The 12551-nt window shown below is 44.9% G+C and overlaps 1 protein-coding gene and 2 long non-coding RNA genes across 3 annotated transcripts; 2 read left to right on the top strand and 1 right to left on the bottom strand.

Moving 5' to 3' along the window:
- The first annotated feature begins 5461 nt into the window (after positions 1 to 5461).
- ccdc180 (coiled-coil domain containing 180) lies at positions 5462 to 6741 on the top strand. Its single transcript, XM_034540672.1, has 3 exons — positions 5462 to 5541; positions 5664 to 5779; positions 6582 to 6741. Exons 1-3 carry the CDS (start codon positions 5467 to 5469, stop codon positions 6739 to 6741), a joined length of 351 nt encoding a protein of 116 aa, XP_034396563.1. The 5' UTR covers positions 5462 to 5466.
- Positions 6742 to 6798: 57 nt separating this feature from the next.
- LOC117736991 lies at positions 6799 to 7709 on the top strand. The gene is made up of 3 exons (XR_004610005.1): positions 6799 to 7317; positions 7410 to 7504; positions 7586 to 7709. It is a non-coding gene; the product is annotated as an uncharacterized LOC117736991 (long non-coding RNA).
- Positions 7710 to 9799: 2090 nt separating this feature from the next.
- Positions 9800 to 11816, bottom strand: LOC117736256. The gene is made up of 3 exons (XR_004609959.1): positions 11562 to 11816; positions 11179 to 11388; positions 9800 to 10115 (listed from the first exon to the last, which is right to left on the bottom strand). It is a non-coding gene; the product is annotated as an uncharacterized LOC117736256 (long non-coding RNA).
- Between the last annotated feature and the right edge of the window lie 735 nt (positions 11817 to 12551).

Here is a 12551-nt window from a genome sequence, read left to right as displayed (position 1 = left end):
CAGGGGGGAGCTTGGAGTCGAGTCGCTGCTCCTTCGTGTCCAAAGGAGTCAGCTGAGGTGGTTCGGGCATCTAGTCAGGATGCCTCCTGGACGCCTCCCATTAGAGGTTTTCCGGGCACGTCCAACTGGTAGGAGGCCCCGGGGAAGACCGAGGACACGCTGGAGGGATTATATCTCCCGGCTGGCCTTGGAACGCCTCGGGATCCCCCAGAATGAGCTGGAAAGTGTTGCGGGTGAGAGGGAAGCCTGGGTCGGCCTGCTGAACCTGCTGCCACCGCGACCCGACCCCAGATAAGTGGGTGATGATGGATGGATGGATGGATATATTTATACACTCATATGATACTAGAGTATACAATTCAATTAAGTTTATTTTGTATAGCCCAGGATCCCACATTACAAATCTGCTTTACAATCTGTCACATACGACAGCCTTGACCTTTGACCTCACATCGGATCAGGAAAAACCCTTTCATGGTAAAAAAGGTAAGAAACCTTCAGGAGAGCAACGGAGGAGGATCCCTCTCTTTTTTAATTTTTTTATTAATCATTATTTTGTGTTTGTATGTATTGGACCTCATTAGTAATATGAAAGAGATATATACTCTGGTACATGAGAAACCTCAAATGGCACCGATGGTGCCTAATCGGCCCAAATGCCCATTTTGGAGACCTCGCCCAAACTGTCTTTACTAACGAGGCTCTAATTTTGTTATGCTTCACCTTTTCAAAGTAAAACTGTGCAGAGATACTGTTCATATATTGTGCTATGATTCTGATAAGTTTAAATCTTTCAGCTGCATCATTCCAAAATCCGAACCTGAACCCTGATTTGTGCTGTGTGCCATCTTCATTCAATCTTAACCTTTAACATATAGGTTGATATTTACACAAGTTGTACTGTTCTCACTAAAGTTTGTTGAAAAAAACGTATTCTTCAGCTATACAGCCAGCTTGACAATACATTCTCCAGCATCGTATTCTCCAAGGAACAGACAGGTTGTTGTATTTGGCAGAATTTAATGGAGGAAAATATAATTTTGTAAAACTGAAAAAGAGCACGAAACACATGCAAAGTTTGTAATTGTAAGTACAATAATACACCATTATGCAGTTGACAGTTAACTAACAATCGCCAATACTGTATTCAAACCAAAGAAATATTAAGTTAAACATGTTAATATAAGGGCTGCACGGTGGTGTAGTGGCTAGCACTGTCGCCTCACAGCAAGAGGGCCGCGGGTTCAATTCCCGGTCGGAGCGGTCCTTCTGTGTGGAGTTTGCATGTTCTCCCCGTGGCAGCGTGGGTTCTCTCCGGGCTCTCCGGCTTCCTCCCACAGTCCAAAGACATGCTGCAGGTTAATTGATCTCTAAATTGCCCATAGGTGTGAATGTGAGAGTGAATGGTTGTATGTCCCTACATGTGCCCTCGATGGACTGGCGGCCTGTCCAGGGTGTCCCCTGCCTTCGCCCTATGTCAGCTGGGATAGGCTCCAGCGCCCCCGCGACCCTAATGAGGATAAGCGGTATTGAAAATGGATGGATGGATGTTAATATAAATGTAAACAGCAGATGACTTACGGATGAAGCCGATTTTGTAGACTTTAAGGCAAGGATTGCGCAGATTCTATACTTAGATTCTCACTCTGTGAGTTCATGGGAAAACGGAACTTCCTGAATGTCACTTCCTGTTACTGCGTGTGTTTACGGTTAGCTTACTTCGTGCAGCTATTCACCATTACATTTAGCTGACGCTTTTATCCAAAGCGACTTACAATCATGTTACATTCATACACTATAGACACGGCTACAGGGAACAATGCAGGGTTAAGTGTCTTGCTCAAGGACACATCGACTAGGGCGGGGATTGAACCACCAACCCCCTGATTGAAAGACAGACCTGCTAAAAATGGTGCTAGAGGGCATATAAAATATACAAATACACTGGTTCCAACACACAAGTGTTTTCTTTTATTATAACACAAACATTTGTCAAATAGCCCTTGTGGAAAACGGCTTGGGGGTCAAAAAGTTTAAGTACGCAAGTATTTAAAAAAACTAAATATGATGTGAAGAATAAAAGAACTTTAAATATATTTATTTATTGTTGAAGATAAAACATATGAAAGATGAGAGGCATCAGAGTCACATGACTGTGTGTGTGTGTGTGTGTGCGTGTGTGTGCGTGTGTGTGTGTGCGTGTGTGTGCGTGTATGTGCGTAGATCAGAGTTGTGCTCAGGAAGTACATCCACCTGCTGGAGAACATCAGCTTCCTGCCATCACCTGACGTCTGCAGACTGATCAACACCGAGGCCACGGTAAGACCCTGACCTGTCATCTGACCCGACCTCTCATCCATTTAATTTGACCCCTGACCCTCATCCTCTGACCCCTGCCATTTGACCTCTGACCTCATCTCTGTGCACGTCTCAGATGCTGAACCAGTCTCTCCTGGCGAACCATCGCAGCGCGGCCCGTCTGCTGCTGCTCCTCCAGGAGGAGAACCTGCAGCAGGTGTCGCTCCTCCGGCTGCACCTTGAGGACCACCTGAGCCGCTGGAGGAGGAGCCGGGTCACGGGGGTCATAGACCGCTTCAGGTGGGGGGCAGGTTCTAGACCACAATAATTAGTAGGAACTGGTTCAGTATTAGTAGGAACTGGTTCAGAACCTGTAGTATTAGTACAAACTGGTTCAGTATTAGTAGGAACTGGTTCAGAACCAGTAGTATTAGTACAAACTGGTTCCGTATTAGTAGGAACTAGTTCAGAACCTGTAGTATTAGTACAAACTGGTTCAGTATTAGTAGGAACTGGTTCAGAACCAGTAGTATTAGTAGGAACTGGTTCAGAACCAGTAGTATTAGTAGGAACTGGTTCAGAACCAGTAGTATTAGTACAAACTGGTTCAGTATTAGTAGGAACTAGTTCAGAACCTGTAGTATTAGTACAAACTGGTTCAGTATTAGTAGGAACTGGTTCAGAACCTGTAGTATTAGTACAAACTGGTTCAGTATTAGTAGGAACTGGTTCAGAACCAGTAGTATTAGTACAAACTGGTTCCGTATTAGTAGGAACTAGTTCAGAACCTGTAGTATTAGTACAAACTGGTTCAGTATTAGTAGGAACTGGTTCAGAACCAGTAGTATTAGTAGGAACTGGTTCAGAACCAGTAGTATTAGTACAAACTGGTTCAGTATTAGTAGGAACTAGTTCAGAACCTGTAGTATTAGTACAAACTGGTTCAGTATTAGTAGGAACTGGTTCAGAACCGGGCTGCACGGTGGTGTAGTGGCTAGCACTGTCGCCTCACAGCAAGAGGGCCGCGGGTTCGATTCCCGGTCGGAGCGGTCCTTCTGTGTGGAGTTTGCATGTTCTCCCCGTGGCAGCGTGGGTTCTCTCCGGGCTCTCCGGCTTCCTCCCACAGTCCAAAGACATGCTGCAGGTTAATTGATCTCTAAATGTCCCATAGATGTGAGAGTGAATGGTTGTATGTCCCTACATGTGCCCTCGATGGACTGGCGGCCTGTCCAGGGTGTCCCCTGCCTTCGCCCTATGTCAGCTGGGATAGGCTCCAGCGACCCTGCGACCCTAATAAGGATAAGCGGTATTGTAAATGGATGGATGGATGGTTCAGAACCGGTAGTATTAGTACAAACTGGTTCAGTATTAGTAGGAACTAGTTCAGAACCTGTAGTATTAGTACAAACTGGTTCAGTATTATTAGGAACTGGTTCAGAACCAGTAGTATTATTATGAACTGGTTCGGTATTAGTGTGTACTGGTTGAGAACCAGTAGTATTAGTACACACTGGTTCAGTATTAGTATGAACTAGTTCAGAACCTGTAGTATTAGTACAAACTGGTTCAGTATTATTAGGAACTGGTTCAGAACCAGTAGTATTATTATGAACTGGTTCGGTATTAGTGTGTACTGGTTGAGAACCAGTAGTATTAGTACACACTGGTTCAGTATTAGTATGAACTGGTTCAGAACCAGAAGTATTAGTATGAACTGGTTCAGTATTAGTATGAACTGGTTCAGAACCAGTAGTATTAGTACACACTGGTTCAGTATTAGAATGAACTGGTTCAGAACCAGTAGTATTAGTACACACTGGTTCAGTATTAGTATGAACTGGTTCAGAACCAGAAGTATTAGTATGAACTGGTTCAGTATTAGTATGAACTGGTTCAGAACCAGTAGTATTAGTATGAACTGGTTCAGTATTAGAATGAACTGGTTCAGAACCAGTAGTATTAGTACACACTGGTTCAGTATTAGAATGAACTGGTTCAGAACCAGTAGTATTAGTACACACTGGTTCAGTATTAGTATGAACTGGTTCAGAATCAGCAGTACTTGTGTTGCAGGAGTCTCTGCAGCAGTGACGAGCAGCAGCAGCTGGTCTCAGGTCAGCTGGTTCAGGAGAAAGGACTTCTGACAGAACAACGTGATGACATCATCTCTCAGATCTGGTAACAACATCGTCCGTAACAACCATTAGGGAGAGATGGTTCCCCTCTGGCTCAGACGTCCAATCAGTGTCTCTGTTTCAGCTCGCTGGTCCCGCCCTCCTGCTCCACTGCTCTGGCCTGTGATTGGTTCAACCAGCTGACAGCCGTTAATCAACAGATCGGTAACTTTGCTCACATTTCTGTTTCTGAGTGGAAACGCAAAGAAGCACAATAAATCTCCTCAAATGAACATCAATAAACGTTACACCACTTCACTTTATATACAATGAGATACACTGTATACACTTTCATTTTTATTTGATTTCATTTATATTTGTTCATATCCTTTATTATTTAAATTCTTAAATGTAATATGACCTGTGGATGAATATAGTACATATCTATCTAATCTAATCTGGTCTATTCTGGTCGTGTGTCTGTGTGTGCAGATGCTCTACATGGTGTCGTCCTCCATCAGTTGCGATGTCGTTATGAACTCACCTGGTCTGATCGACTCCTTCAGGTGAAGCTCTGTGAGGTGATGACATCATATTTAATTTCATTACATTAATATCAAGTTAGATCATGAACGTAAATATTTCACTCGCAATGAGAACAACCGTTCACAGTTATTGCTTGTCTTTATTGATGATTGTTTATAGATGATTGATCATTGATGATTGGTTCCTCCTGCAGGAGGAGCTCTCCTCTCTACAGCTCTCAGAGGAGCAGGTGAACGACGTTGTAGGCTCTCAGCTCCTCACTGTGATTGGACAAAGCCAGAGTCAGGACGAAGGGCGATTGGCTGCTTTAGACGTCAGTCATACAAAAACCTCCATGACACGTGTCTGAGTGAAAGTAGATGAGACCTGATCTTCCCATCTGTCTCTCTGTCCACCTGTCTGTCTGCAGCTGTGCTGTGACTCTTTGGCCCATCGGGCTGTCAGTCTCAGCAGGTGTGTGTTTGTTGTGATGCGAGGAGCAGCGTCCCTATGGGAGACACACAGCCAGATGTTAGAAAGGAGGTGGGAAGAAGTACAGCAACTCCTGGACGACCTCACACACTCACAGCAGCAACATACACAGGTGAGTCTTACTTCTACAACACACACACGCACACACACACACACACAGGTGAGTCTCACCTCTACTACTAATCACATACACAGGTAAGTCTCTCCCATGATGCTTTGCTGTTGTGTTGTTAGAGCAAGAAGGTGCTCCTGGACAACCTGCTGTGTGCACTCCGTCAGGAGAGCAGTGAGGAGGCACTGAAGACGTCTCTGGACAGAACTGTCAGCTACCTGCAGGAGGTGAAACACAGGTAATGCTGATGTATATGTTATATAATGTATACATCATATATTTCATGAGTCAGTCACTTAGAGCTAGGGTCAGGAGATGAGTTTCCTCCGTAGGGGGGTCGGGCTCAGCCTTAGAGATAGGGTAAGGACAGTAGGTTTTCCGGGCATGTCCATCTGGTAGGAGGCCCCGGGGAAGACCCAGGGCACGCTGGAGGGATTATAGCTCCCAGCTGGCCTTGGAACACCTCGGGATCCCCCAGAATGAGCTGGACCATGTTGCGAGGGAAACCTGGGTCGGCCTGCTGCCACCGAGACCCGACCCCGGATAAGCAGCTGATAATGGATGGGTGGATATATAGACATATCAGGACTGTATATATAAATATATGAGGACTATATATAAATATGAGCACTATAGATATAAATATACTAGGACTATATAAAGATACACAAGGACTATATATTAATATATTAGTAGTCCCTAGTATGTATATATATATATATATATATATATATATATATATACACACATATATATAATATATTTATCTGCCGTGTTAATGATTCCGAAAATGAAATAATCATGGTTTTATCAAACATAATGTTTAGTTGTACGCGCTACCAGTCCCAGCTGTGGAGACATTGGTACAGCTATCTATTTATAGGGCATTCGTAGTTCTATGTATTTTACTTGTGATTTTGTATGTATTCTATCTAATGTTTTGTACTATCTGGACCTTGAGTCTGAAATAAAAGTTTGATATGATATGACAGTTATGTTTCTGAACATATTTACTATAATATATATGTGTGTGTGTTCAGCTGCAGACAGGGAGTCTCTGATCAGTGGGAGGTGTTGGCTCATCTCCCTTCTCTCCTCCTGGACGAGCTCCTCTCCTACAGCAACAACCTCAGCTCCTTTTACCATCTCAACCACACCTACACACTGGTAACCACCTCAACCACACCTACGGACCAGTAACCACCTCAACCAGACCTACAGACTAGTAACCACACCTACACACTGGTAACCACCTCAACCAGACCTACAGACCAGTAACCACCTCAACCACACCTACACACTGGTAACCACCTCAACCACACCTACAGACTAGTAACCACCTCAACCAGACCTACAGACTAGTAACCACACCTACACACTGGTAACCACCTCAACCAGACCTACGGACCAGTAACCACCTCAACCACACCTACACACTGGTAACCACCTCAACCAGACCTACAGACCAGTAACCACCTCAACCAAACCTACAGACCAGAAACCACTTCAACCAATTTCAGACAGTAATTTGCAGGTCTAACAGGTGAGTCCAGGTCATGTGACTCTCCAGCTGGTAGGTTGCCGGTGTAACAGGTGAGTCCAGGTCATGTGACTCTCCAGCTGGTAATTTGCAGGTGTAACCGGTGAGTCCAGGTCATGGTTTGCAGGTGTTAGTTCAAAGAATAAACAATGAATAGACAATAAGAAGATAAATTGTTCTTCCTCCTCAGAGTCAAGAAGAACTGCAGAACCCCCAGCCAGCCTCCAACCAGCAGGGTCAGTCTGTCTTCAGTTTTGGGGTTCAATGATAAACTGGTGTTCTACTGGTTCGGTCCAGACTAAACTGGTATGTTTGGTTGTTTGTGTAGAACACAGTGAGGCAGCTGAGGTACAGAAACCAGAGAAGATGATGGGGGAGAAAGAGTCAGACTCCACCCAGCCCTCTCACAATTGGCTGACTGAGGTGAAGCTCTGACCGATGACAAACAACGATCGACTTCTGATCGATCCAGATGAAACATATTGTGTGTGTGTGTGTGTGTAGGCGGAATCCTGTCTGCTGGATCTCAGCGACATCAGCGGTGATGTCACATTCACATCATCCAGGGGTGTTGCCTATAGTGGCCCTGCCTTCCGATGCTCCGCTCCCGACCTGGTGGACGACCTGCAGCTGGAAACACAACTGAGCCCGTTTCATGTGGAGCTGCTCACACACACACTAAGCAGGTACACACACACACTGAGCAAGTACACACATGGTAACCACACATACTGAGCAGGTACACACACTTAGTGTGTGGTTACCGTGTGTTCTTCTTTTTCAGGATGAGAACTCTCTTCTTCGATCACCTGGAGCAGCATTTCCATGACGTAATCAGCTCGGCTGTTGCCATGGTGACGGACAGGAAGGAGGCGGCATGTTCAGAGCAAGAACTTCACCTGAAGGAGCTGAACCCCCAAAACCTCCAGACCCATATATACCAGCCACGTCTGGGTAACGCACACGCGTGTGTCACACTAACCCCAGCCAACAAGAGCTTCTGTTCAAATGATACTAACAGTGTGTGTGTGTTTGTTAGCTGAGCTTCAGCTGCACAGACAGCAGGTGGATGTTCACTGTGAGGAGGTCACTGATGCATTGACCTCCTGCAGGGCGGAGCTGCAGGAGCTGCGGACCACCATTAGTATCAAACAGCAGGAGTTCAGCGTCAGTCTGTCCAACATGGAGGACGACGTCCTGACAGCTGACAGCAGTCGACGGTAACAACTGATCTGTGGGCAGCTCTCAGGCCGGTTAGTCCTTTTATTAAAGTCTGTCCGTCTTTGTCTGCAGGCTGCAGGCTGTGAGCTCCACCCTGCAGGGCTGTCTGGATCAACATATCAAAGACACCCAGCACTGTCAGACCACCTTTAGACAGACAGTTCACGACAGACTGGAGCAGGTCAGACGCAGAACAACCCGGCTCCTCAACTCCTTCAGGTAACACCTGGATACCAGGAAGACACAATAATTCATCCACTGTCTTTAACCACTAAGTATTAGTGGTTAAAGACAGTGGATGAATGACCTGTGAATGCACAGGGTCGCGGGTGGCCGAAGGCAGGGTTACATTACATTACATGTCATTTAGCTGACGCTTTTATCCAAAGCGACTTACAATAAGTGCATTAAACCATGAGTCCAAACTCAGAACAACAAGAATCAAGAAAGTACAATTTCTTCAATAACGTTAAACTACAGAATACTATCTGTAAGTGCCATTTAAGTGCTACTAAAGTGCTAAACAACAAAGTGCTATCGGTAAGGGACATTTAAGTGCTACTACGGCTCTACCCTCCCTATTCAAGGTATAGTCGAAAGAGGTGTGTTTTTAGTTTGCGACGGAAGATGTAGAGACTTTCTGCTGTCCTGATGTCAATGGGGAGCTCGTTCCACCAATGAGGAGCCAGCACAGCAAACAGTCGTGATTTTGTTGAGTGTTTAGCTCGAAGTGAAGGAGCTACAAGCCGATTGGCAGAAGCCGAGCGAAGCGAACGGGCTGGGGTGTATGGTTTGACCATGTCCTGGGTGTGAGGTTAGACCATGTCCTGGGTGTGAGGTTAGACCATGTCCTGGATGTAGACCGGACCCGATCTGTTCGCAGCCCGGTACGCAAGTACCAATGTTTTGAAGCGGATGCGGGCGGCCACCGGTAACCAGTGAAGGTCGCGGAGGAGCGGAGTAGTGTGGGTAAATTTCGGTCGGTTGAAGACCAGTCGAGCAGCTGCATTCTGGATGAGCTGTAGAGGTCGAATGGCATTAGCAGGTAGACCTGAAGGAGGGAGTTACAATAGTCTAGATGTGAGATGACCAGAGCCTGGACCAGAACCTGTGCCGCCTTCTGAGTGAGAAGAGGTCGTATTCTCCTGATGTTGTAGCACTTAAATGTCCCTTACCGATAGCACTTTAGTAGCACTTAAATGGCACTTATGGATAGTACTTTGTAGTTTGACTTTATTGAAGAAATTGTACTTGCTTGATTCTTGTTGTTCTGAGTTTGGACTCACGGTTTAATGCACTTATTGTAAGTCGCTTTGGATAAAAGCGTCAGCTAAATGACATGTAATGTAATGTAATGTAATGTTGTACAGCATGTACCTACAGGAGCGTGTTATTGTGGTAATGTTGGCAGTCAGGGAGAGTTGACTGACCAGGGTTCACCTGGATATGCAAGGGTTACAGGTACTGGAACTCAAAACTACGACTCAGAGGCAAATGGACAAGCAAAACTCTTTTACTTAGTTTCAGGCAGGGTCAAAATCTGGAGGTCAGTCAAAACAGGCAAACAAATCCGAGAAGGGGCAAAATCCAGGGTCGACCGAACAGACGAAACAGAGTCAGAACAGGTGAAGCAGGCATGGGACAAAGATACGCTGGAGAGTTTGGCACTAACACACAAAACAATCTGGCAGATGACAAGTGCAAGTGAAGGGACCTCAGTAGTGAGGGACTAATGAGGTAATGGGTAACAGGTGAAACGGGCTTGAGGACCAGGTGAAGGGAATGAGGGATGATGAGGTGTGACGGGCAGGATCTGAAATGACATTCAATTCAATTCAATTCAGTTTATTTTGTACAGCCCAATGAGAGGCATCTCACAAATTACAAATTCAATCAGCAGTCTAACGGTGTATACTCCGGAAGTATAAACTCAAAAGTTATGAGGTAATGGTCTGACAGAAGAGGGTTCTGTGGGAAGACCTCCAAATGCTCAATGTCAATGCCATATGCAAGAACAAGGTCGAGGGTGTGGCCAAAGCAGTGAGTGGGTTTCTGTACTCTGACAGAAGCCAATCGAGTCCAACAATGAGATAAATGCAGTACTAAGGCAATCATTATCAACATCCACATGAATATTAAAATCTCCGACAATAATAACCTTATCGGTTTTAAGGACTAAACTTGATAGAAACTCTGAACATTCAGATATAAATTCTGCATATGGACCTGGTGGCCGGTACAGTATAACAAATAGAATTGGCTGTAATGTTTTCCAGGTTGGATGTGAAAGACTAAGAACAAGGCTTTCAAATGAGTTGTAGTTTAGTTTAGGTTTAGGATTCATTAATAGGCTTGAGTCAAAGATGGCTGCTACTCCACCTCCTCGGCCGGTGCCTCGAGGAATGTGAGTATTAATATGACTTGGAGGAGTTGATTCATTTAGGCTGACATATTCTTCATGGCTCAGCCAGGTTTCAGTAAGACACAATAAATCAATGTGATTGTCTGATATTAAATCATTTACTAATACAGCTTTAGATGACAGATCTAATATTTAGGAGTCCACATTTAATTATCCTGTTTTGTTGGACTGTTGCAGTAGTGATGTTAACCTTTATGAGGTTATTTAGTATGACTCCTCTTCTGGTTACTTTTGATTTAATTAATTTAAGTGGCCGTGGGACAGACACAGTCTCTATAGAGTTAAGGTTAAGGGTGGGTAACTGCTCGGATGGAAGTGCAGAGAAGGGTGGAAGACTACAACTCTGCTTCTGCTTCCTGATCTGAACTCTGGGTCAATTAACCAGGCAGACAGTGTGAAAACAACTAATACTGGGAATTCGTGACCTGATAGGATTCACATGGGTAAGGTTCACCTGAGTATGGTTCACATGGGCAGGGTTCACCTGGATAGGGTTCACCTGAGCAGGGTTCACCTGGATAGTGTTCAAATGGGCAGGGTTCACCTGGGCAGGTCACCAGGCTGGGCCAAAGTTCAAGTCTAAAGAAATGTTTTCTCCTCCTGCAGGTTGTTTAGTGAAGGAGGTGATTTTGCTCCTCAGGAGATGAAGTTGTTTCAGAGGAGGCTGAAGGAGGAAACCAAGCAGATCAGTTTGATGGAGGAGTCCATTTACTCTGAGCTGGAGGTGTTTGAGTCCAAGAGCTTAAAGCAGGTTGGACCTTTAGCCTCTGTCTTTTAATGAAGATCAGTGGGCTCAGTTTACATTTTTTTATATCTACAATCAACCAAATATTTTACCTGTCAAATAAAACTTCATCTTGAGCTTTGTTTCCTCCTCCAGCTGAAGGAGGCGTCGGGTCGTTTAGAGGAGAAACTCTCCTTCCTGAAGTCTGAGGTGGAGTTCATGGAGAAGATCAAGAACATCTGCAGCAGCACAGAAGTTCACATCAAGACTGAGGCACCTGTCTGTCCGTCTGTCTCACTGTCTGTCTGATCAGTCTGTCCATCTGTCTCACTGTCTGTCTGATGAGTCTGTCTCACTGTCTGTCTGATCAGTCTGTCCATCTGTCTCACTGTCTGTCTGATCAGTCTGTCCATCTGTCTCACTGTCTGTCTGACTCTTTACTGAACTTGTTTGAATCAGGCAGCCAGAAGTAATCAGCAGCAGGTCGTCATCAGCAGCAGGTTGGAGGATCTGAGGAGAATGATGGAGAACCCACAGGTACACACGGTTACAAACAAGTACACACAGTTACACACAGTACTACAGCTGTAGCACTTTGTATTTGGATGGTCTTGTAGTACCATTACATTACTACCCATTCAGACCCTGTACTTCTTTGACTAAACACGGCATAGAACAAGAGATCAATATGTCTGTTTATATTGTCTCTCTTACTGTCTGTCTGCAGGTGTCTCCAGATCAGGTGTGTTCTTCCCTGTCATCAGTCAAAGAAGAACTCAGGAAACGCTATCAGTACCTGGACATTTCATTGGTAGGGTACCTCCTGTTTATTCAGACAACTCCTTGGATACAACTTTTCCCCCACCTGTCCTACCACCTGTTTGTTTGGACTACCTTTTATTTTCATGGACTACCTCCTGTATGTTTGGACTACCTATTATCTTCATGGACTACCTTCTGTATGTTTGGACTACCTTTTATCTTCATGGACTACCTCCTGTATGTTTGTACTACCTTTTATCTTCATGGACTACCTTCTGTATGTTTGGACTACCTTACATCTTCGTGTACTATCTCCTGTATGTTTGGACTAACTTTATCTA

The sequence above is a fragment of the Cyclopterus lumpus genome, chromosome 9 (genome assembly GCF_009769545.1).
Source record: "Cyclopterus lumpus isolate fCycLum1 chromosome 9, fCycLum1.pri, whole genome shotgun sequence".
NCBI lineage: Eukaryota > Metazoa > Chordata > Actinopteri > Perciformes > Cyclopteridae > Cyclopterus > Cyclopterus lumpus.
Note: the sequence above shows the minus strand (reverse complement) of the source record. Positions and strands in the feature narration are given on the sequence as shown.

Bases quoted from the DNA above. Each gene is read 5' to 3' on its own strand.
- ccdc180 (XM_034540672.1), top strand. From the start codon at position 5,467: ATGTTAGAAAGGAGGTGGGAAGAAGTACAGCAACTCCTGGACGACCTC. The intron at 5,542-5,663 runs GTGAGTCTTACT...TTGTGTTGTTAG, and splicing joins CACAGCAGCAACATACACAG to AGCAAGAAGGTGCTCCTGGA. The intron at 5,780-6,581 runs GTAATGCTGATG...GTGTGTGTTCAG, and splicing joins CTGCAGGAGGTGAAACACAG to CTGCAGACAGGGAGTCTCTG.